At 39.0% G+C, this 21,789-nt stretch overlaps 3 protein-coding genes and 2 long non-coding RNA genes across 5 annotated transcripts; 4 read left to right on the plus strand and 1 right to left on the minus strand.

Moving 5' to 3' along the window:
* The first annotated feature begins 1,398 nt into the window (after positions 1-1,398).
* On the plus strand, positions 1,399-3,112 carry LOC113060371 (uncharacterized). Its single transcript, XR_003278238.1, has 3 exons — positions 1,399-1,466; positions 2,434-2,517; positions 3,041-3,112. It is a non-coding gene; the product is annotated as an uncharacterized LOC113060371 (long non-coding RNA).
* Positions 3,113-5,196: 2,084 nt separating this feature from the next.
* Positions 5,197-7,739, plus strand: LOC113060363 (uncharacterized). Its single transcript, XM_026229224.1, has 3 exons — positions 5,197-5,208; positions 5,838-6,250; positions 6,516-7,739. Exons 2-3 carry the CDS (start codon positions 5,894-5,896, stop codon positions 7,737-7,739), a joined length of 1,581 nt encoding a protein of 526 aa, XP_026085009.1. The 5' UTR covers positions 5,197-5,208; positions 5,838-5,893.
* Positions 7,740-9,827: 2,088 nt separating this feature from the next.
* LOC113060845 (uncharacterized) lies at positions 9,828-17,455 on the plus strand. Its single transcript, XM_026230064.1, has 10 exons — positions 9,828-10,135; positions 10,244-10,417; positions 10,899-11,036; positions 12,007-12,090; positions 12,610-13,100; positions 13,221-13,548; positions 13,670-14,471; positions 14,567-14,776; positions 15,408-15,820; positions 16,086-17,455. The coding sequence occupies exons 1-10, from the start codon at positions 10,064-10,066 to the stop codon at positions 17,337-17,339; spliced, it is 3,966 nt and encodes a 1,321-aa protein (XP_026085849.1). The 5' UTR covers positions 9,828-10,063; the 3' UTR covers positions 17,340-17,455.
* A 295-nt stretch (positions 17,456-17,750) lies between these two features.
* LOC113060846 (dual specificity protein phosphatase 23-like) lies at positions 17,751-21,762 on the plus strand. The gene is given in 4 exon segments (XM_026230065.1): positions 17,751-19,270; positions 19,766-20,043; positions 21,058-21,084; positions 21,086-21,762. Coding segments are annotated over 3 exon segments (459 nt in total). The 5' UTR covers positions 17,751-19,270; positions 19,766-19,773; the 3' UTR covers positions 21,248-21,762.
* On the minus strand, positions 19,908-21,047 carry LOC113060847 (uncharacterized). Its single transcript, XR_003278302.1, has 3 exons — positions 20,820-21,047; positions 20,449-20,548; positions 19,908-20,032 (listed from the first exon to the last, which is right to left on the minus strand). It is a non-coding gene; the product is annotated as an uncharacterized LOC113060847 (long non-coding RNA).
* Positions 21,763-21,789: the final 27 nt, after the last annotated feature.

Consider the following 21,789-nt stretch of genomic DNA (forward strand, 5'->3'; position numbering starts at 1 on the left):
AAAAACACTTAAGTGTTGTTGACTTGCATAATCGAACATTATTAGTATAGTTGTTTTTAATGTATTTGCATAAGAGAACAACAGATTAGGCTCCATTACAAACATTTACCTGGTCCCATTCATTGGTATGGTGTAATGTGATGGTTGTGTTATGTTTATGTAATGTTGCAGGTATTTTGAGATTTATGTCATACTGTTAATGAAAAGTTACATCAAAGACCTTTTGTGTACTGGGAGACTCAGAGATTTGAGAGGGGGAAGGGACAGTGAATGAATAGGTGGTCTGAAGGTGTGAAATGTTCCTCTCTTGTATCTCTCTCCTTTAAAGAGAGATACCAGCTCTAACATTATATGTAAGATAAGCTTGACTTGTGTCCTAGACATTAATCAGTGAATGAATTAATATATTAATTTAATAAAGTATTTTATGCTTTATACTCACTTGTATTGTGCATTACATTTGTTATAATACTTACAGATTGAGAAATGTCCGATGCTGTCTCGTGGCCAAACAACCTTGCTTGGAGGTGTGCTGAATGCATCTGTGGTTTCACACTCTAAAGGTAACATTAATGTAGCAAGTATTTTTTGTTAATATTATTTACTGAAATGTTTCTTTCTGAATTGTTATATGTATTTTTATTTAATTTTTTTTGGTTGTGTTAAGCAGCCCCACTGCGTCAAACGTTACTGACTAGCACAAAAAGGTGGTGGAACAACCTCATGCTGCTGAAACAGCAAAAGAAGGTCATGGAGCAGAGTCAGCCTGACCTCCAGCCTCATCCCCTGCCCCAGCCCCAGCCAACTGCACCTGTGGAAGCAGAGTTGCAACACAATTTTCATTGGTAAGAATTGCTTTTTTGTAGCACTGAAGTATGAGCTCAGTTCAAATTCGAGGAAGTTCAGAAAGTAGAAGAAAAAAGAAAAAGCAGAATTCTATGAGATGCTTGGTTGAGACCTGCTAATTTTCACACCTCTTGTACAATGGGGGCAACTGTTGTCTGCTGATTGGTCGGTTTGAATATCTCAGCTTTGGTTTAAGTCACATGGTCAAGAATAAATGAAGATTGTAACCTGCCTGCTTTTCTCCCTTTCATCTCTGGGCTCTACTCTTGATTGTCCTCTTTGTCTCTAACTGAGCTCTGCTTTGTTGAAGGTCACTGAGCTAGACTCATGTCCCTCATGGCATCTCTCTCAATACTTCTCATGTGTTAAAGCTCTTTTTTTTCCTGCAAGTAAATGCCTGCATTTACTTAAAATTGTAATATTAACACAAATAGTAATGCTTGCTATTATAACACATTCTGTCTTCTCACATTTTTAGTTTTACCAAATCAAGATTTACCGGGTCTCAGCATTGCTGCAGCAAAGCCAAATCTCAGTTTGGGCCAGGAGAACCTTCTCAGGCTGAAGACCAGCCCAGCGCAGCAGTGTCTAGTGCCTCTAGACCAAGCACTACAGTCTCTGTAAGTAATGGCATAATCTATATTGTACTCTATGAAAGACCGTTTCACGTTCCATTCTATACAATATTAAACTATTTAAACTATTTTTTTAATAACAGAAAACCATATATTAATAACAAAAAGTTATATTTTTATAAATAGATTTCATATAAATTACTATTCAAGAGTTATTGATGTTAAGATAGTGTTACTTTATTGAAAAAGGAGGCATTAAATTGATAAAAAAATCTCAGACACAAAAGATTTCTATTCAACATCATGTTACAAACGATTTTCTATTTCAAATAAATGCTGTTCTTCAAACTTAATTCTGAAAAATACCACCTGTCATATTATGGACTTTTGTATTTTCTCTCCTCATGTTCCTCAACCTAGTTTGTGTCTCCTCTTGATTATGTCATTCAGTTAATCTGTGTCTAGTTAATTTACTCATTTGTCCTCATTGGTCTGTCTACTTAAATTTTAGTCTGTTCAGTTTGTCTTGGTCTATGTGTTACTGCCTTCCTTTGTGTGGGTTAATTAAAGATTATTTACCCTTGATCTCATCTTTGTGTGCTTTCCCCAACACCATAAGTGTGGCAACCACTGTAATGCAGTTTTATTATCAGCTATTTTCACGTTTTCAACTAATAATGAAGGTTTATGTTCAATAGAATGGTTTCTGAAGGATCATGTAACACTGAAGACTGGAGTAATGATGCTGAAAATTGGTTCTTGCCACCGTATAAATAAATTACATTTCCTATTTTTAAAACTTTAAATTGTAGTAATGTTCCACAATTTAACTATCTTTTTAGTTTTTAACTGTATTTTTTATCAAAATGCAACCTTGGTGAGCAGAATAGGTTCTTTTATAAACATTTGGGCCTCAAACTTTGCAAACTGTAGTGTATGATTTAATCTAGGACGACTAAGTTATTGTAATGTTCTATTTGCAAAATCTATATTTTACTTCATGATTGTACAGACACCAGATCCTACAGTTCCAACCCCTGTCCCCAGAGCCACTGCAGATGTGTCCAATCCCGCTCAGCCATGCAGGACCGTCTCTGTAAGTAATTTCATATTCTGTTGGTCCAAAAATGTAATTAAATCAGCTTTTACCAGACACTTAATGGAGATGTAAAAAGGATTACATGCCATGAAAATTGAATATTACTTTTATAACCAGTAGTTCCTTAAAAACACATTCATGCTGAAAAAAACAACAACAATCAAACTATTGTCATAATGTCAATTGAGTTTACATGATACTGATTTATTGATGATAAACAGTGTATAGATGTTAACATTCATGTGTCAGAATAAATAGATATTGGTTATAAAAGTCTCAGAATTCTTTTTTATTTCATATTCAACAGGATTTCAGGATTATTTTGTTCCTTTTTTTGGATGACTTCCGTGTATAATGTAAAGTTATCAGTTTCATTGTCGTAATAATCATTGTAATACCATGTAATACAATGATGATTTTATGTGAAAGTAATCAGGGATACAAATAAAATTCTTAAAGTGATTAAAAAGTAAAATGAACTTACTAAAACTTAATGTTTTGCCTTTTTTTTCCATCACAGACTGCTCCTTCTGGGGCATTATTGCAAGGTCCATCTGTAGTTCAACTTCCTCGTTTGTGGTCTGAGACCATACACCAGAGGATCACAAGTGGATTGGCAAAGGCTTTTCAAAATTGGATCCAAAGGAAAGCCAGCACTTCGTGATGACCTCCAGCTCTGGTATTACCCCCCACAACCAGCACTTATTTACAATCAGGCTCCAGCTCCAGACAGATTCTTTTGTCATACTCTTCTGCTGTGGATGCCATACAAGCTGTGGAGGGTTAAGGTTCTCTGTCCCAATCCAGCCTGCGGACAACATCAGCTGACAGGAGGTGGTCTGCACAAAAGGGCACGGCAGGTTCTAGACATTGACAGAACATACAATATGGTCACAGAAACCCTTATCTGTACAAAGTGTAGAGCCTCGCATGTGTCCTGGAGTCAGACTGTCCTGCAACAGCTAGATCTGGGCCATCGCTCTGAGTTTCAGGTCATCCTCACGCGGAAGTAAGTACACTTTCATTCCTCATCCAGTTGTTAGCCATCATCACGTGTGTGTATGTATGCAAATACTTTACAATTAAATAGCTAAAATATATGAATATGTGGATTTTGCTTTTCCTAAGGTACGCCTGTGATATGCGGGTCATCAGGCTCTTGCGTGAGCGTGGCTTAGGCAATAGTCCCACTAGGGTGATAAAGCAGCTGCGTGAAAACCACAGCGAGCAGTGGCTCCATCGTCTGGCCGGTACACCACCCAATGTGTTGACTTCCTCAATCAACCCGGGGTGATGCCAGTAAATTTCCAGGAGCCCCCCAGAGCCTACGGTGGTGCCAAGCTGCAAGTGGTTGCTCACCGTTTACAGCCAAGACATTCTAACCAGGCTGGATGAAATCCATGCCAGAATAACATCCACCTATGGCTCTGTCTTGAAGATGGATTCTACTAAAAAGGTTAGTTGTGGATTTGTTCATTAATGGTGTTTATAATACCAGCATGGCACTGTATCTGTATTTTTCATGGTGTGATGTTTGATTTATATTTACAGCATGCTTCATATCATCTCTTATTACAGATCACCAAGAAGCTGGCTGGGACAGCGAGGGGAACGGGACTCTGGCTTACCTCTGTTGGCAACGAGTTTTGGTCAGGTGCTCATAAGTGTGCTGACAGCCCAGGAAGGAGCAGGACTTGACATGATGGTAGACGGTCTGGTGAAAAGATACCAGCAGGCTGGTGTAAATCCACCTTCTGTGTTGTACGTGGACTGTGGGTGCTGCAGTGAGGTGAGCGAGAGCAAGCTGAAAACCAGGTTTAGGGGCTGGCCAGATCTCATGATACGCTTGGACATCTGGCATTTTATGCGCAGGATTGCCTTGGGGGTGTACAACTGATGCCCATCAGTTGTACCCCATTTTCATGTCACGGCTATCAGCATGCATCTTTGAATGGGATGCAGCTGACGTCTCTATCCTTCGCAAAGCAAAGAGAGAGCTGTTGATGTCCCAGGGTTGGCCTGCGCTGACAGATGAAGATGTAAACAAGCATCTGACCAGGGAGGAGCTGGCTCTACATTGCCGGAGGAGGACCCGTGGAGAGGAGACTACCATCCTTCTCCTTGAACAACTGCTTACAGAACTCCTGAGCAGCAAGGGAATGACTCTCTGGGGGTTCCCTCTCTTGGATCGAGAAAGGATGGAGCACATCTGGTGTGTCCAAAAGAAGCACATCAAGTGTATCCAAGACCCTCTTGGTGTTGCCCTCTATACTGAGACCGGGAGCCTAACCAAGGGAGGTGTGCTTCTGAAGACTTACAGATGTGCCAGAGGCTCCACTTCTCTTGAATCCTTTCATTTACACCTTAACCGTTTCATCCCAGGTATGTATTTGTCGAACACACACTTGCATGTGCAAAGAAAGAACATTTAAGTGTCTGTGTGTTTAACATTGCCTAAAAACTGTTGTCTGTTTAAAGGGACCAGTGCAAACAGTCCTGAACTTTCAGATTTATTTGTTGGAGGGTCTACACAGGTGGAACCAGGATCGGGAGGCAGCTTCCATGTCATCTGAGCCATCAGCTTTACGCAGCTACACAGGAGAACTTGTTCACTGTGTAAACAGCAATTATGAAAAGCTGTTTGGCAGGAAAGTGGTCCCCACGTTTTGTCCCCTGCACGTTACACCGGTAAAATAATTTATTATTGTTAATTAACTTGCAATTCCCGTGTAGTCTCAGTCAATATTTTATTTAAGCCTATACAGTGTACTTTGTATCTGTATTTTTGAACTATAAACTATCAACTTGATCAACTTTTTTTTTCTTGAAACATGCCCTCTGTCATCTGATCGATATTTTCTTTCAAGTAAAAGGCCTTTCAGTATAATTGTACAAACGTCTACCTTAATCTCATAAATCACATGTCATTTTGCTGTGGAATCTTTTTATTAGAAAGTAGTTAATTTTAGAAAGAATAACTTGATTATTATTAGTAATATTTGGTGACCATTTACTGTACTGAAGTTACTTTGGTTTACTTGATTAGAAAAGTCAAGTTACATGTAGTAATATTTGAGTAATTACATTTGAGTTACATTTGAGTAATTGTATTTGTATGTTTCTCAGTCATCATTGTATTGTATTTCTTTGTTTTGGCCCCACAGTTATAGGTTTATGGCCTTTTTTTTCTTTTTCTCCTGTACTATGATCTCCATGATCTCACACTATAACAATATATGAACAACTACAAAGGCCTTATGTATCAAATATGTTGCACAGCAATTATATTTAATTCCTATTCATTGTTTTTATTCCAGGTGAGCTCATTGGAGTGCAGTATCTATTCCAGCAGACTGGTCAGGCACTGCAGGACATGAACCCAGACTCTGAAGAGACGGCAGAGCTCATCGAGGAACTTAATGTGGAGGAGCGAGATGAAGATGAGGGCTTCTGTGATGTCAGCGAGGATCACACAATTGCAGATCCCGAGGATGTTCTGTCACCTCCCTCCTCCACTCTGACACTGGGTTCTTCCACCGTGGTCACCAGCAGTGACACGGCTGTACTGGGTTCCACATCCCCTTCACTGGTCCCTGATCCTACACCTGCTCCTTCATCACCTGGACCCTCGGGGACTGCTGTGCCACCTTTTCCCTCTGAAACATCTGTTTCACCACTCTCCTCAGAGCCAGAGGATGCTGGTCAGGATGATGATGACGATGAAGAGACTGTAAGTGCCACTCCTCTCTATTTCTTTCAAATAAACTATATTAAATTAAAATAAGGATTGATCAACATATACTTCTTGCTACTGCTTTATATCCAGACTTTGCTCAGATTTTAAACTAAAGTCATTAGTAGGCAACAAATCAGTTTTATTTAGTTAGTGCTTTGTACTATACAGATTGTGTTAAACAGCAACACATCAATGGAACTAGTTATGGAACTAGGCATTTAACAAATGTGATTATTATTTGTGCTTGTTTTCTTAATAGGCTGTTGACTACCAAAATGTCCCGGGATACCAACATGTGGACAAGCTGGCCGAATATCTGGTGGAGCTCCGGGGTCACACAGCCCTTAGCCTGACCAATCAGGAAGCCAGCACCATAATTGAACTTTGGCAGAACCTGGCTGACCAGGACAAGCAACGGGTGGTGTATGCAGCTAGACACCAGAAGAGACTGCTGAGTGGACGCTTCAGAGTACCAAAGAGGCCCACTAAAACCCCAGGAGTAGAGAGCACCATCAGAAGTGTGCTGGGAGCAAGCAGCGCACCTGCTCAGTGGCCTGACTGTTGCCGTCTGGTGGAAACCATCTTCATCAGGCTTTGCAACACCCACCCAAGCCCCAAGAGAAAAGGCAAGGGAACGCTGTCGAGATGGTCTCTAATCCTCCAGGATTACAGGAGGATAAGGCAGCTTGTACTGGGCAACAGCTTGGTGATGGGAGGAACCTCAATGCAGCTGGTGGAGGTTAACCAGAATACCCTGATTCAGTGGTATAACAACAGACAGAAAAAGCAGGAACTGTCTGTGCTGATTCAGGGCATTCAGTTGCCTCAGCCCCTCCCTGAAGCTCAGGAACCTCTCCAGGCTGCCAAACGCCTACGGACTGAGCCAGAACAATCAGGGGAGCAGCACCAGTACAAGCTACCAGAGAGCACAGCAGGTCAGGCAAAACAGAGGCACACCTCTACTGGGCGACCTCCTCTCAGACCCAAGGCACCAACACAGACTACTATGTTGGTTACGCCATCAGCACCTGGAGCATCAGTGCAGATGGTACCCAATATACTTATACCTGCAGCACCAGGTTTCCCGGGTGTGCCAATGCTTCAGAGTGTGCCAATGTTCCAGGGCATGCCAATGGCTCAAAGACTGCCAATGGTCCAGGGCATGCAAATGGTCCAGGGCATGCCAATGGTCCAGAGGATGCCAATGGTTCAGGGAATGCCAATGGTTCAGGGAATCCCGATGGTCCAGGGAATGCCAGTGGTTCAGGGGATGCCACTGTTACATCCTACAGTTGTGCAGGGCACAAGTTCACAACCAGCTGCCAATCCCCAAACCATGCCTAAGAGACCCTACAAGAGAACTGTAGAGGCGAACACTTGCAAGAAATGCGGACATTTCAAAACCAGTGCAACAGGACATAGCCAGTACAGGGCAAAGTATACTGCCCACAGTCTGAAACTGTTACAAAAGAACAGTGGTTAGAGGAAATGCGGAGAACTGTTCCCAAATAATGTATATATTTTTATTTATTGTAGTGTGTATATAGTTGTTTAAATATAGTTCACTATAGTTAATATTTGTGTTGAACATTATTTAATATTTTATTTACTGCTTTTTAAAAACCTATTTAACTTATTTGTGTTTGTATTTAAAACTGTATTTACTGTTTTATTTACCTTTTTAATTTATTGTTTGAAAACTTATTTAATTTTATATTTATTACTGTTCAGTTAAAAAAAAAAATCATTTTATTTCCCTTTTGATTTAAAGTTGTTTTAAAACTTATTTAAAATTTAATTTGTTTAATATTTATTATTGTTCTATTGGCATAATTGTAAAAATAAAATAATAATTGGCAAAAGACTGATTTTTTGTAATTTGCACTTTAATATAACCATTTCATCAGTACACTGAAAAAATAAAACGTGTTTACAAAAAATAATTTGCATTTGTCATTTGTCACAGACATTTTCCAGCATATGAATATTTTCATTTTTAATTAGAAATGACAGATTTGAATGTGTCGAATAAATGTAAGATCCTGAATGTAAGATGTAAAAATCCTTAATCAGAATAAATATCAATACAACTGCAATAATAATATGCTTAATCAGACTAAATTATGAATACAACAACTACTAAATAACTAATAATAACAAAACACATTTCCATTCGTGTACTTACATTTTCATGACAAAAAATATCAAACAAAGCACATATATACATTTAATTAACATTGAAACATTATTTATTTAAAGCAATTAACAATATTACAAAAAGTTGTCTTTAGCTGGATTCGAACCTGGGTCGCGGGGAGCACCTGCAATAGGAAACAGTGTAATATAAATGCGCGAATTTACGCAAGAAGAAACCGGAAGATGTATCACTGCGCGCATGCTAAGGAAGATTGGGCTTTGAACGTCAAATTTCACCCTTTCTTTTCTTCATTTTTTCTTTCTCTTCTTCCCCTTCTCCTTTTCTTCCTTCCCTCTTTTCTTCCCTTCTTCCCCGTCTTTGACGGACTATTGTTCCCCAGCTTGAGCGCTAGCTGACGAAGGATAGTCCGACATAATTTCAGAAATGTTGAGCAATGTCGAACTGCGCAGCCAATCGCATCGAAGCGCTATGACATTTGGACCAATCGCGTCGAAGCGCCTTAACATTTCCAGCCAATCAAAAAGCGCAATTCATAACATTCTCTTGACATTCGTGACATTTGGCCAATCAGAGAGCAAGGGGATGCCGGCGGCACGTTTCCGCGTATCACCGCTAGGTGGAGGGGTCAGCGCTTCTAGTCAGGTGTCAATCAAGTTGCCGAAACGTGCCGAAGGTGTACGAAAGAATGACATCGTCCTCAGGAGGTGTGTCAAGGGTCAAAAAAGTTCATTACCGAAGTTCGTGACCTACGACGAGTATCATTGCCGCGGAGCTCAGCATCATTTTTACGGAGGACAGCGAAACTTCATTTTAAAACTAAATACGGCGATATTACCGACGACGACAACAGTTAAGAAATTATCATCTAATTGCAAAAAAAAATTTGTATTCAATTTTTTATTATTAGTGTAATTTTAACTGTTTTAATTGTTCTTTCAAAACTGTTTCATCAAAGTCAATAAAAATGTCTGGCAAACAACAAAAATCACATAAAGCTATGTCGGACGCTGAATGGATTTCGCGTTTAAAAAAGTTTGCCAGCACAGGAATGTGGCCAACAAATGAAGGTAACAGGCCTGCTCCTAGACAGAAAAAGTGGTACGAGATTTATCAAAGGGTGAGTGAGTGTTTGTTACCTTTGCATGATAGAGAGAAAAAAAAACACTTAAGTGTTTGTTGACTTGCATAATCGAACATTATTAGTATAGTTGTTTAATGTATTTGCATAAGAGAACAACAGATTAGGCTCCATTACAAACATTTACCTGGTCCCATTCATTGGTATGGTGTAATGTGATGGTTGTGTTATGTTTATGTAATGTTGCAGGTATTTTGAGATTTATGTCATACTGTTAATGAAAAGTTACATCAAAGACCTTTTGTGTACTGGGAGACTCAGAGATTTGAGAGGGGGAAGGGACAGTGAATGAATAGGTGGTCTGAAGGTGTGAAATGTTCCTCTCTTGTATCTCTCTCCTTTAAAGAGAGATACCAGCTCTAACATTATATGTAAGATAAGCTTGACTTGTGTCCTAGACATTAATCAGTGAATGAATTAATATATTAATTTAATAAAGTATTTTATGCTTTATACTCACTTGTATTGTGCATTACATTTGTTATAATACTTACAGATTGAGAAATGTCCGATGCTGTCTCGTGGCCAAACAACCTTGCTTGGAGGTGTGCTGAAATGCATCTGTGGTTTTCACACTCTAAAGGTAACATTAATGTAGCAAGTATTTTTTGTTAATATTATTTACTGAAATGTTTTCTTTCTGAATTGTTATATGTATTTTTTATTAATTTTTTTTGGTTGTGTTAAGCAGCCCACTGCGTCAAACGTTACTGGACTAGCACAAAAGGTGGTGGAACAACCTCATGCTGCTGAAACAGCAAAGAAGGTCATGGAGCAGAGTCAGCCTGACCTCCAGCCTCATCCCCTGCCCCAGCCCCAGCCAACTGCACCTGTGGAAGCAAGAGTTGCAACACAATTTTCATTGGTAAGAATTGCTTTTTTGTAGCACTGAAGTATGAGCTCAGTTCAAATTCGAGGAAGTTCAGAAAGTAAGAAGAAAAAAAGAAAAAGCAAGAATTCTATGAGATGCTGGTTGAGACCTGCTAATTTTCACACCTCTTGTACAATGGGGGCAACTGTTGTCTGCTGATTGGTCGGTTTGAATATCTCAGCTTTGGTTTAAGTCACATGGTCAAGAATAAATGAAGATTGTAACCTGCCTGCTTTCTCCCTTTCATCTCTGGGCTCTACTCTTTGATTGTCCTCTTTGTCTCTAACTGAGCTCTGCCTTTGTTGAAGGTCACTGAGCTAGACTCATGTCCCTCATGGCATCTCTCTCAATACTTCTCATGTGTTAAAGCTCTTTTTTTTCCTGCAAGTAAATGCTGCATTTACTTAAAATTGTAATATTAACACAAATAGTAATGCTTGCTATTATAACACATTCTGTCTTCTCACATTTTTAGTTTACCAAATCAAGATTTACCGGGTCTCACATTGCTGCAGCAAAGCCAAATCTCAGTTTGGCCAGGAGAACTTCTCAGGCTGAAGACCAGCCCAGCGCAGCAGTGTCTAGTGCCTCTAGACCAAGCACTACAGTCTCTGTAAGTAATGGCATAATCTATATTGTACTCTATGAAGACACGTTTCACGTTCCATTCTATACAAATTATTAAACTATTTAAACTATTTTTTTAATAACAGAAAACCATATATTAATAAACAAAAAAGTTATATTTTATAAATAGATTTCATATAAATTACTATTCAAAAGTTATTGATGTTAAGATAGTGTTACTTTTATTGAAAAAGGAGGCATTAAATTGATAAAAAAAATCTCAGACACAAAAGATTTCTATTCAACATCATGTTACAAACGATTTCTATTTCAAATAAATGCTGTTCTTCAAACTTAATTCTGAAAAATACCACCTGTCATATTTATGGACTTTTGTATTTTCTCTCCTCATGTTCCTCAACCTAGTTTGTGTCTCCTCTTGATTATGTCATTCAGTTAATCTGTGTCTAGTTAATTTACTCATTTGTCCCTCATTGGTCTGTCTACTTAAATTTTAGTCTGTTCAGTTTGTCTTGGTCTATGTGTTACTGCCTTCCTTTGTGTGGGTTAATTAAAGATTATTTACCCTTGATCTCATCTTTGTGTGCTTTCCCCAACACCATAAGTGTGGCAACCACTGTAATGCAGTTTTATTATCAGCTATTTTCACGTTTTCAACTAATAATGAAGGTTTATGTTCAATAGAATGGTTTCTGAAGGATCATGTAACACTGAAGACTGGAGTAATGATGCTGAAAATTGGTTCTTGCCACCGTATAAATAAATTACATTTCCTATTTTTAAACTTTAAATTGTAGTAATGTTCCACAATTTAACTATCTTTTTAGTTTTTAACTGTATTTTTTATCAAATGCAACCTTGGTGAGCAGAATAGGTTCTTTTATAAACATTTGGGCCTCAAACTTTGCAACTGTAGTGTATGATTTAATCTAGGACGACTAAGTTATTGTAATGTTCTATTTGCAAAATCTATATTTTACTTCATGATTGTACAGACACCAGATCCTACAGTTCCAACCCCTGTCCCCAGAGCCACTGCAGATGTGTCCAATCCCGCTCAGCCATGCAGGACCGTCTCTGTAAGTAATTTCATATTCTGTTGGTCCAAAAATGTAATTAAATCAGCTTTTACCAGACACTTAATGGAGATGTAAAAAGGATTACATGCCATGAAAATTGAATATTACTTTTATAACCAGTAGTTCCTTAAAACACATTCATGCTGAAAAAAACAACAACAATCAAACTATTGTCATAATGTCAATTGAGTTTACATGATACTGATTTATTGATGATAAACAGTGTATAGATGTTAACATTCATGTGTCAGAATAAATAGATATTGGTTATAAAGTCTCAGAATTCTTTTTTATTTCATATTCAACAGGATTTCAGGATTATTTTGTTCCTTTTTTTGGATGACTTCCGTGTATAATGTAAAGTTATCAGTTTCATTGTCGTAATAATCATTGTAATACCATGTAATACAATGATGATTTTATGTGAAAGTAATCAGGGATACAAATAAAATTCTTAAAGTGATTAAAAAGTAAAATGAACTTACTAAACTTAATGTTTTGCCTTTTTTTCCATCACAGACTGCTCCTTCTGGGGCATTATTGCAAGGTCCATCTGTAGTTCAACTTCCTCGTTTGTGGTCTGAGACCATACCACCAGAGGATCACAAGTGGATTGGCAAAAGGCTTTTCAAAATTGGATCCAAAGGAAAGCCAGCACTTCGTGATGACCTCCAGCTCTGGTATTACCCCCCACAACCAGCACTTATTTACAATCAGGCTCCAGCTCCAGACAGATTCTTTTGTCATACTCTTCTGCTGTGGATGCCATACAAGCTGTGGAGGGTTAAGGTTCTCTGTCCCAATCCAGCCTGCGGACAACATCAGCTGACAGGAGGTGGTCTGCACAAAAGGGCACGGCAGGTTCTAGACATTGACAGAACATACAATATGGTCACAGAAACCCTTATCTGTACAAAGTGTAGAGCCTCGCATGTGTCCTGGAGTCAGACTGTCCTGCAACAGCTAGATCTGGGCCATCGCTCTGAGTTTCAGGTCATCCTCACGCGGAAGTAAGTACACTTTCATTCCTCATCCAGTTGTTAGCCCATCATCACGTGTGTGTATGTATGCAAATACTTTACAATTAAATAGCTAAAATATATGAATATGTGGATTTTGCTTTTCCTAAGGTACGCCTGTGATATGCGGGTCATCAGGCTCTTGCGTGAGCGTGGCTTAGGCAATAGTCCCACTAGGGTGATAAAGCAGCTGCGTGAAAACCACAGCGAGCAGTGGCTCCATCGTCTGGCCCGGTACACCACCCAATGTGTTGACTTCCTCAATCAACCCGGGGTGATGCCAGTAAATTTCCAGGAGCCCCCAGAGCCTACGGTGGTGCCAAGCTGCAAGTGGTTGCTCACCGTTTACAGCCAAGACATTCTAACCAGGCTGGATGAAATCCATGCCAGAATAACATCCACCTATGGCTCTGTCTTGAAGATGGATTCTACTAAAAAGGTTAGTTGTGGATTTGTTCATTAATGGTGTTTATATACCAGCATGGCACTGTATCTGTATTTTTCATGGTGTGATGTTTGATTTATATTTACAGCATGCTTCATATCATCTCTTATTACAGATCACCAAGAAGCTGGCTGGGACAGCGAGGGGAACGGGACTCTGGCTTACCTCTGTTGGCAACGAGTTTGGTCAGGTGCTCATAAGTGTGCTGACAGCCCAGGAAGGAGCAGGACTTGACATGATGGTAGACGGTCTGGTGAAAAGATACCAGCAGGCTGGTGTAAATCCACCTTCTGTGTTGTACGTGGACTGTGGGTGCTGCAGTGAGGTGAGCGAGAGCAAGCTGAAAACCAGGTTTAGGGGCTGGCCAGATCTCATGATACGCTTGGACATCTGGCATTTTATGCGCAGGATTGCCTTGGGGTGTACAACTGATGCCCATCAGTTGTACCCCATTTTCATGTCACGGCTATCAGCATGCATCTTTGAATGGGATGCAGCTGACGTCTCTATCCTTCGCAAAGCAAAGAGAGAGCTGTTGATGTCCCAGGGTTGGCCTGCGCTGACAGATGAAGATGTAAACAAGCATCTGACCAGGGAGGAGCTGGCTCTACATTGCCGGAGGAGGACCCGTGGAGAGGAGACTACCATCCTTCTCCTTGAACAACTGCTTACAGAACTCCTGAGCAGCAAGGGAAATGACTCTCTGGGGGTTCCTCTCTTGGATCGAGAAAGGATGGAGCACATCTGGTGTGTCCAAAAGAAGCACATCAAGTGTATCCAAGACCCTCTTGGTGTTGCCCTCTATACTGAGACCGGGAGCCTAACCAAGGGAGGTGTGCTTCTGAAGACTTACAGATGTGCCAGAGGCTCCACTTCTCTTGAATCCTTTCATTTACACCTTAACCGTTTCATCCCAGGTATGTATTTGTCGAACACACACTGCATGTGCAAAGAAAGAACATTTAAGTGTCTGTGTGTTTAACATTGCCTAAAAACTGTTGTCTGTTTAAAGGGACCAGTGCAAACAGTCTGAACTTTCAGATTTATTTGTTGGAGGGTCTACACAGGTGGAACCAGGATCGGGAGGCAGCTTCCATGTCATCTGAGCCATCAGCTTTACGCAGCTACACAGGAGAACTTGTTCACTGTGTAAACAGCAATTATGAAAAGCTGTTTGGCAGGAAAGTGGTCCCCACGTTTTGTCCCCCTGCACGTTACACCGGTAAAATAATTTATTATTGTTAATTAACTTGCAATTCCCGTGTAGTCTCAGTCAATATTTTATTTAAGCCTATACAGTGTACTTTGTATCTGTATTTTTGAACTATAAACTATCAACTTGATCAACTTTTTTTTTCTTGAAACATGCCCTCTGTCATCTGATCGATATTTTCTTTCAAGTAAAAGGCCTTTCAGTATAATTGTACAAACGTCTACCTTAATCTCATAAATCACATGTCATTTTGCTGTGGAATCTTTTTTATTAGAAAGTAGTTAATTTTTAGAAAGAATAACTTGATTATTATTAGTAATATTTGGTGACCATTTACTGTACTGAAGTTACTTTGGTTTACTTGATTAGAAAAGTCAAGTTACATGTAGTAATATTTGAGTAATTACATTTGAGTTACATTTGAGTAATTGTATTTGTATGTTTCTCAGTCATCATTGTATTGTATTTCTTTGTTTTGGCCCCACAGTTATAGGTTTATGGCCTTTTTTTTCTTTTTCTCCTGTACTATGATCTCCATGATCTCACACTATAACAATATATGAACAACTACAAAGGCCTTATGTATCAAATATGTTGCACAGCAATTATATTTAATTCCTATTCATTGTTTTTATTCCAGGTGAGCTCATTGGAGTGCAGTATCTATTCCAGCAGACTGGTCAGGCACTGCAGGACATGAACCCAGACTCTGAAGAGACGGCAGAGCTCATCGAGGAACTTAATGTGGAGGAGCGAGATGAAGATGAGGGCTTCTGTGATGTCAGCGAGGATCACACAATTGCAGATCCCGAGGATGTTCTGTCACCTCCCTCCTCCACTCTGACACTGGGTTCTTCCACCGTGGTCACCAGCAGTGACACGGCTGTACTGGGTTCCACATCCCCTTCACTGGTCCCTGATCCTACACCTGCTCCTTCATCACCTGGACCCTCGGGGACTGCTGTGCCACCTTTTCCCTCTGAAACATCTGTTTCACCACTCTCCTCAGAGCCAGAGGATGCTGGTCAGGATGATGATGACGATGAAGAGACTGTAAGTGCCACTCCTCTCTATTTCTTTCAAATAAACTATATTAAATTAAAATAAGGATTGATCAACATATACTTCTTGCTACTGCTTTATATCCAGACTTTGCTCAGATTTTAAACTAAAGTCATTAGTAGGCAACAAATCAGTTTTATTTAGTTAGTGCTTTGTACTATACAGATTGTGTTAAACAGCAACACATCAATGGAACTAGTTATGGAACTAGGCATTTAACAAATGTGATTATTATTTGTGCTTGTTTTCTTAATAGGCTGTTGACTACCAAAATGTCCCGGGATACCAACATGTGGACAAGCTGGCCGAATATCTGGTGGAGCTCCGGGGTCACACAGCCCTTAGCCTGACCAATCAGGAAGCCAGCACCATAATTGAACTTTGGCAGAACCTGGCTGACCAGGACAAGCAACGGGTGGTGTATGCAGCTAGACACCAGAAGAGACTGCTGAGTGGACGCTTCAGAGTACCAAAGAGGCCCACTAAAACCCCAGGAGTAGAGAGCACCATCAGAAGTGTGCTGGGAGCAAGCAGCGCACCTGCTCAGTGGCCTGACTGTTGCCGTCTGGTGGAAACCATCTTCATCAGGCTTTGCAACACCCACCCAAGCCCCAAGAGAAAAGGCAAGGGAACGCTGTCGAGATGGTCTCTAATCCTCCAGGATTACAGGAGGATAAGGCAGCTTGTACTGGGCAACAGCTTGGTGATGGGAGGAACCTCAATGCAGCTGGTGGAGGTTAACCAGAATACCCTGATTCAGTGGTATAACAACAGACAGAAAAAGCAGGAACTGTCTGTGCTGATTCAGGGCATTCAGTTGCCTCAGCCCCTCCCTGAAGCTCAGGAACCTCTCCAGGCTGCCAAACGCCTACGGACTGAGCCAGAACAATCAGGGGAGCAGCACCAGTACAAGCTACCAGAGAGCACAGCAGGTCAGGCAAAACAGAGGCACACCTCTACTGGGCGACCTCCTCTCAGACCCAAGGCACCAACACAGACTACTATGTTGGTTACGCCATCAGCACCTGGAGCATCAGTGCAGATGGTACCCAATATACTTATACCTGCAGCACCAGGTTTCCCGGGTGTGCCAATGCTTCAGAGTGTGCCAATGTTCCAGGGCATGCCAATGGCTCAAAGACTGCCAATGGTCCAGGGCATGCAAATGGTCCAGGGCATGCCAATGGTCCAGAGGATGCCAATGGTTCAGGGAATGCCAATGGTTCAGGGAATCCCGATGGTCCAGGGAATGCCAGTGGTTCAGGGGATGCCACTGTTACATCCTACAGTTGTGCAGGGCACAAGTTCACAACCAGCTGCCAATCCCCAAACCATGCCTAAGAGACCCTACAAGAGAACTGTAGAGGCGAACACTTGCAAGAAATGCGGACATTTCAAAACCAGTGCAACAGGACATAGCCAGTACAGGGGCAAAGTATACTGCCCACAGTCTGAAACTGTTACAAAAGAACAGTGGTTAGAGGAAATGCGGAGAACTGTTCCCAAATAATGTATATATTTTTATTTATTGTAGTGTGTATATAGTTGTTTAAATATAGTTCACTATAGTTAATATTTGTGTTGAACATTATTTAATATTTTATTTACTGCTTTTTAAAAACCTATTTAACTTATTTGTGTTTGTATTTAAAACTGTATTTACTGTTTTATTTACCTTTTTAATTTATTGTTTGAAAACTTATTTAATTTTATATTTATTACTGTTCAGTTAAAAAAAAAAATCATTTTATTTCCCTTTTGATTTAAAGTTGTTTTAAAACTTATTTAAAATTTAATTTGTTTAATATTTATTATTGTTCTATTGGCATAATTGTAAAAATAAAATAATAATTGGCAAAAGACTGATTTTTTGTAATTTGCACTTTAATATAACCATTTCATCAGTACACTGAAAAAATAAAACGTGTTTACAAAAAATAATTTGCATTTGTCATTTGTCACAGACATTTTCCAGCATATGAATATTTTCATTTTTAATTAGAAATGACAGATTTGAATGTGTCGAATAAATGTAAGATCCTGAATGTAAGATGTAAAAATCCTTAATCAGAATAAATATCAATACAACTGCAATAATAATATGCTTAATCAGACTAAATTATGAATACAACAACTACTAAATAACTAATAATAACAAAACACATTTCCATTCGTGTACTTACATTTTCATGACAAAAAATATCAAACAAAGCACATATATACATTTAATTAACATTGAAACATTATTTATTTAAAGCAATTAACAATATTACAAAAAGTTGTCTTTAGCTGGATTCGAACCTGGGTCGCGGGGAGCACCTGCAATAGGAAACAGTGTAATATAAATGCGCGAATTTACGCAAGAAGAAACCGGAAGATGTATCACTGCGCGCATGCTAAGGAAGATTGGGCTTTGAACGTCAAATTTCACCCTTTCTTTTCTTCATTTTTTCTTTCTCTTCTTCCCCTTCTCCTTTTCTTCCTTCCCTCTTTTCTTCCCTTCTTCCCCGTCTTTGACGGACTATTGTTCCCCAGCTTGAGCGCAGCGCCTTAGACCGCTCGGCCATCCTGACATGCTATACGCTAATTTTTATGCTAGATTTTTTATTCGCTTAGCAGTGTCCTATGACAACATATAACTATATTTTGTACATTTACTCGTATTTATAGTGCACTGTATCAATGCTAAAAACCTTTTCTGATACGATCGTACTTGCAGTCCTGGTGGAAACAGCGTTAAACCGCATAAATACACCGCAACTAGCAATTAGCAACTATCAAAAAGCGATGTTGTCAGGTACTACCAGTCTAAAAGTAGATTCTCACGTTTTAACACGTCAATTTGATTTCTAATTCAATGACTTAAAAGTGTTCCTGCGTCATTTATAAGGTTTAACAGTATTTTTCAGACGGCAAAGTCTGTCACGTGGTAAGCGTTACTTAACTAGAGATGGGCTAACCGCAGTCGTTTATGATTACAGTAAAACGTACTTTATTTGATCATTTTACAAAGAATATTGCGTCAAATTGTATCCATATATCAGCTGCAAGTATTTTACAGTTTCTTTGTTTCAAATGTTTAATTTTTAATGGAAAGGCTGTTTGCACTAAAGCAAAACACTTGCTCAGATTTCCCCGTGTTTTAGTGGAAAATGCGGGTTTATGGCCTTTGTGCGCCCTCTACAGGTAAAAGACTGCATGAAGCAGACTGCCGTGACTAGTTAGTAACGGGTGCCGCCCAATGGTCAAACTCGACAGCTGCTTCAGTTCCGCCTGAACAACATGAGCCTGTGTTCTACAAATTGCATTTATATCTATAGCTAAAATAATAATATATAGATCATAATACTGTATAGTTCAGGGTGTGATTATCAGGGTCTTCAGAAAATAACCGTTTAGAGCTGATATGGACCACGCCGAGTAAACATTGGACTAAACAAGGTACAGAACAATCTGTGTGTTTGCAGTCAAAGTATTTGATTAATTTACCCCACAACCAGAATGTAGAATGATACAATGTAGGCCACAAACATGGCAAAATGTTATGATATAAAATACAATATGCAATCCAATGTTGCTTGTGGTTGCACTATAATATAACAAAATTTAAGCATAATGCTGGACTGTGAAATTAAATTATAAAATACAATGATATTTGAAGTTTACATTTGCATTGTAAAATTGCACCATATAATACAATATTATTTAAGGTAATGCTTGTATTACATCTTTTGTTTTGTTTTTTACTTAAGAGACTCATTAGTATCATTAAAATGCTTTTTTTAATTAATATTTTTATTTACTTTTTGTATTTTGGGTGGGGGTTATAGTGAAAAAAATGTTTAACTTTAAATTTAAAGTATATTAGAATTTTTCCTTAATGTTGCAGAGATGCATTTGTTTAGAGGTAAACAATTTTTTTTTGTTACACAACAGAGAAAACTATGGCTTCGGCACAACCTCCAAACTTCTCCTGGGTGGATCCTGGTAAAGTTGCAGGCCTGGCAATGCCTCGGATGACGGCCCACTATCAGTATCTGCTGAACAACGGCATTAAACATCTGGTGACCCTGAGCGAGCGCAAACCTCCTTACCATGACACCTGTCCTGACCTGACCCTTCATCACATCAGGATTCACGACTTCTGCGCGCCAACGTTTGATCAGATCAACAGATTCCTGTCAATAGTGGAGGAGGCCAATGCTAGAGGACAGGTAAAACAGGCCATTTAATTATGCACATCTATGTTTTCAAATATTAATTAAAGCTACATAATCGCAGCTAACAATTATGCTTTAATACGTTTTGCTAACTTTCCCATTAAGTTAAGAAAACGTTGAGTCTGAATGCTCTCCGGTATTTTCTTTTCCTTTTCTGTTTTGTTTTTCTTGGTTATGCAAGCATTAGGGTAACATTCTATTTGATCATTTTGCAGCTAGAATGTTACTTTTGAATAATCTTTAAACGTTCTAAACATTTAAAACATGTTAGACAAATATCCAACTAAAACATTTCAGGAAGAAAAAAAAACATGAACCATATAAATAATGTTTTTGTGTTCAAAAAGGAACCAAATTTAAATAATGAGTGAGTACATCATATCTGTATTTTTACCTTACCTCAAGTCACTATGGCAAGTTGCACTATTTTTCAGTCATCAGGATGGATTTCCCGGGAAATCATTATTTCATAATTCCTCCATGCTTGTTAATGTCATATCTGATTAATTAATATAAAAAAAATAATAATTAATAAAAAAAAAAAGGTCAGGCAGATAGTATATGCAGTGAAAGTATGCGATCTTGAAGCGATTAAACCTCAAACTGAAAGCAAAAAGTGAAATCTACAGTTACCCGTAATAAAACACGTACCAACATAGTTTGCTTCACATTTTCTGTACACTGACTTTGCAAAACAATGTTTATGTAGGCAACCAAGCGAATCTCTAAACCATTTACTACTTTGCAGCAACAGCATATAAGCCACTTACCTGCTCATAAGACATATTTTCATAGAGTTTTGATGTCGTTAGTTATATTAGCACTAATACAACTATCATCTGTAGCTATATGTTTACAAAGACATTAAATTCATCCGCGCTGAATATCGGAGCCGAAGCACAACTCGCGCAAAACAATGTTCTTCCGCAAGCAACGCATACTTTATGCTTTAACCGCTGGAGGATGCTACTTTAAGCACGTCTATGTTGAAGTGTTTGTCTTCGGCAGGCTGTGGCGGTGCACTGTTTGCTTGGTTTTTGGGCGAACAGGGACGATGCTCGCCTGTTACCTGGTGAAGAGCAGGAAAATCACCGGAATCGATGCGATTAATGAGATAAGAAGCCTACGCCGAGGGTCCATTGAAACCAGAGAGCAGGAACAAATGGTGGTGCAGTTTTATCAACAAAATAAGGTGTAAAATAAGAAGCATTTGTTTTTATGATGCAGATGTTTATGAATAATGTTACATCAAACAATAAAGAATAGTTTATTTCCAGTGTATTTATTTAAGTACCTTGGTCTGTCCACTAGAGGACGCCCTTTCTCTTCACTCCAGAGTTTTGTTTCATGTGTGATTGGTTTCTAAAGGTTTCTGATGGTCTTTATGGACCAGAAATAGATGGTTCTGCACTGTCATGAAGATCAGAGGCTCTGGACTTCTGCTTGGACTGTCCACCTTTATCATGATCTAAGAAATGTAAAACAAGCACTTATAATCTATGATCAAAGCCATAGATTTATATATTGGCTATACAAATATTGCTCTAATTCTGATTTTTATTAAGTGTTATAAAAGGTTCACACTGCAAAATAATGTCTTTAAACAGTATTTGGTCTTGTTTTCCAGCTCTAAACAATCTGAAGTCAAAATATGTTTATTTAAAATTTTAAAACTATGAAACTACCTTTTGCATTCTTGTCTATGACAGTATTAGATAAAATATATATTTAAGCAGCTAT

This window comes from Carassius auratus, chromosome 42 (assembly GCF_003368295.1).
Source record: "Carassius auratus strain Wakin chromosome 42, ASM336829v1, whole genome shotgun sequence".
NCBI lineage: Eukaryota > Metazoa > Chordata > Actinopteri > Cypriniformes > Cyprinidae > Carassius > Carassius auratus.

Bases quoted from the DNA above. Each gene is read 5' to 3' on its own strand.
- LOC113060363 (XM_026229224.1), top strand. From the start codon at position 5,894: ATGAACCCAGACTCTGAAGAGACGGCAGAGCTCATCGAGGAACTTAAT. The intron at 6,251-6,515 runs GTAAGTGCCACT...TTTTCTTAATAG, and splicing joins ATGATGACGATGAAGAGACT to GCTGTTGACTACCAAAATGT.
- LOC113060845 (XM_026230064.1), top strand. From the start codon at position 10,064: ATGCTGTCTCGTGGCCAAACAACCTTGCTTGGAGGTGTGCTGAAATGC. The intron at 10,136-10,243 runs GTAACATTAATG...TGTGTTAAGCAG, and splicing joins GTGGTTTTCACACTCTAAAG to CCCACTGCGTCAAACGTTAC. The intron at 11,037-12,006 runs GTAAGTAATGGC...ATGATTGTACAG, and splicing joins GACCAAGCACTACAGTCTCT to ACACCAGATCCTACAGTTCC.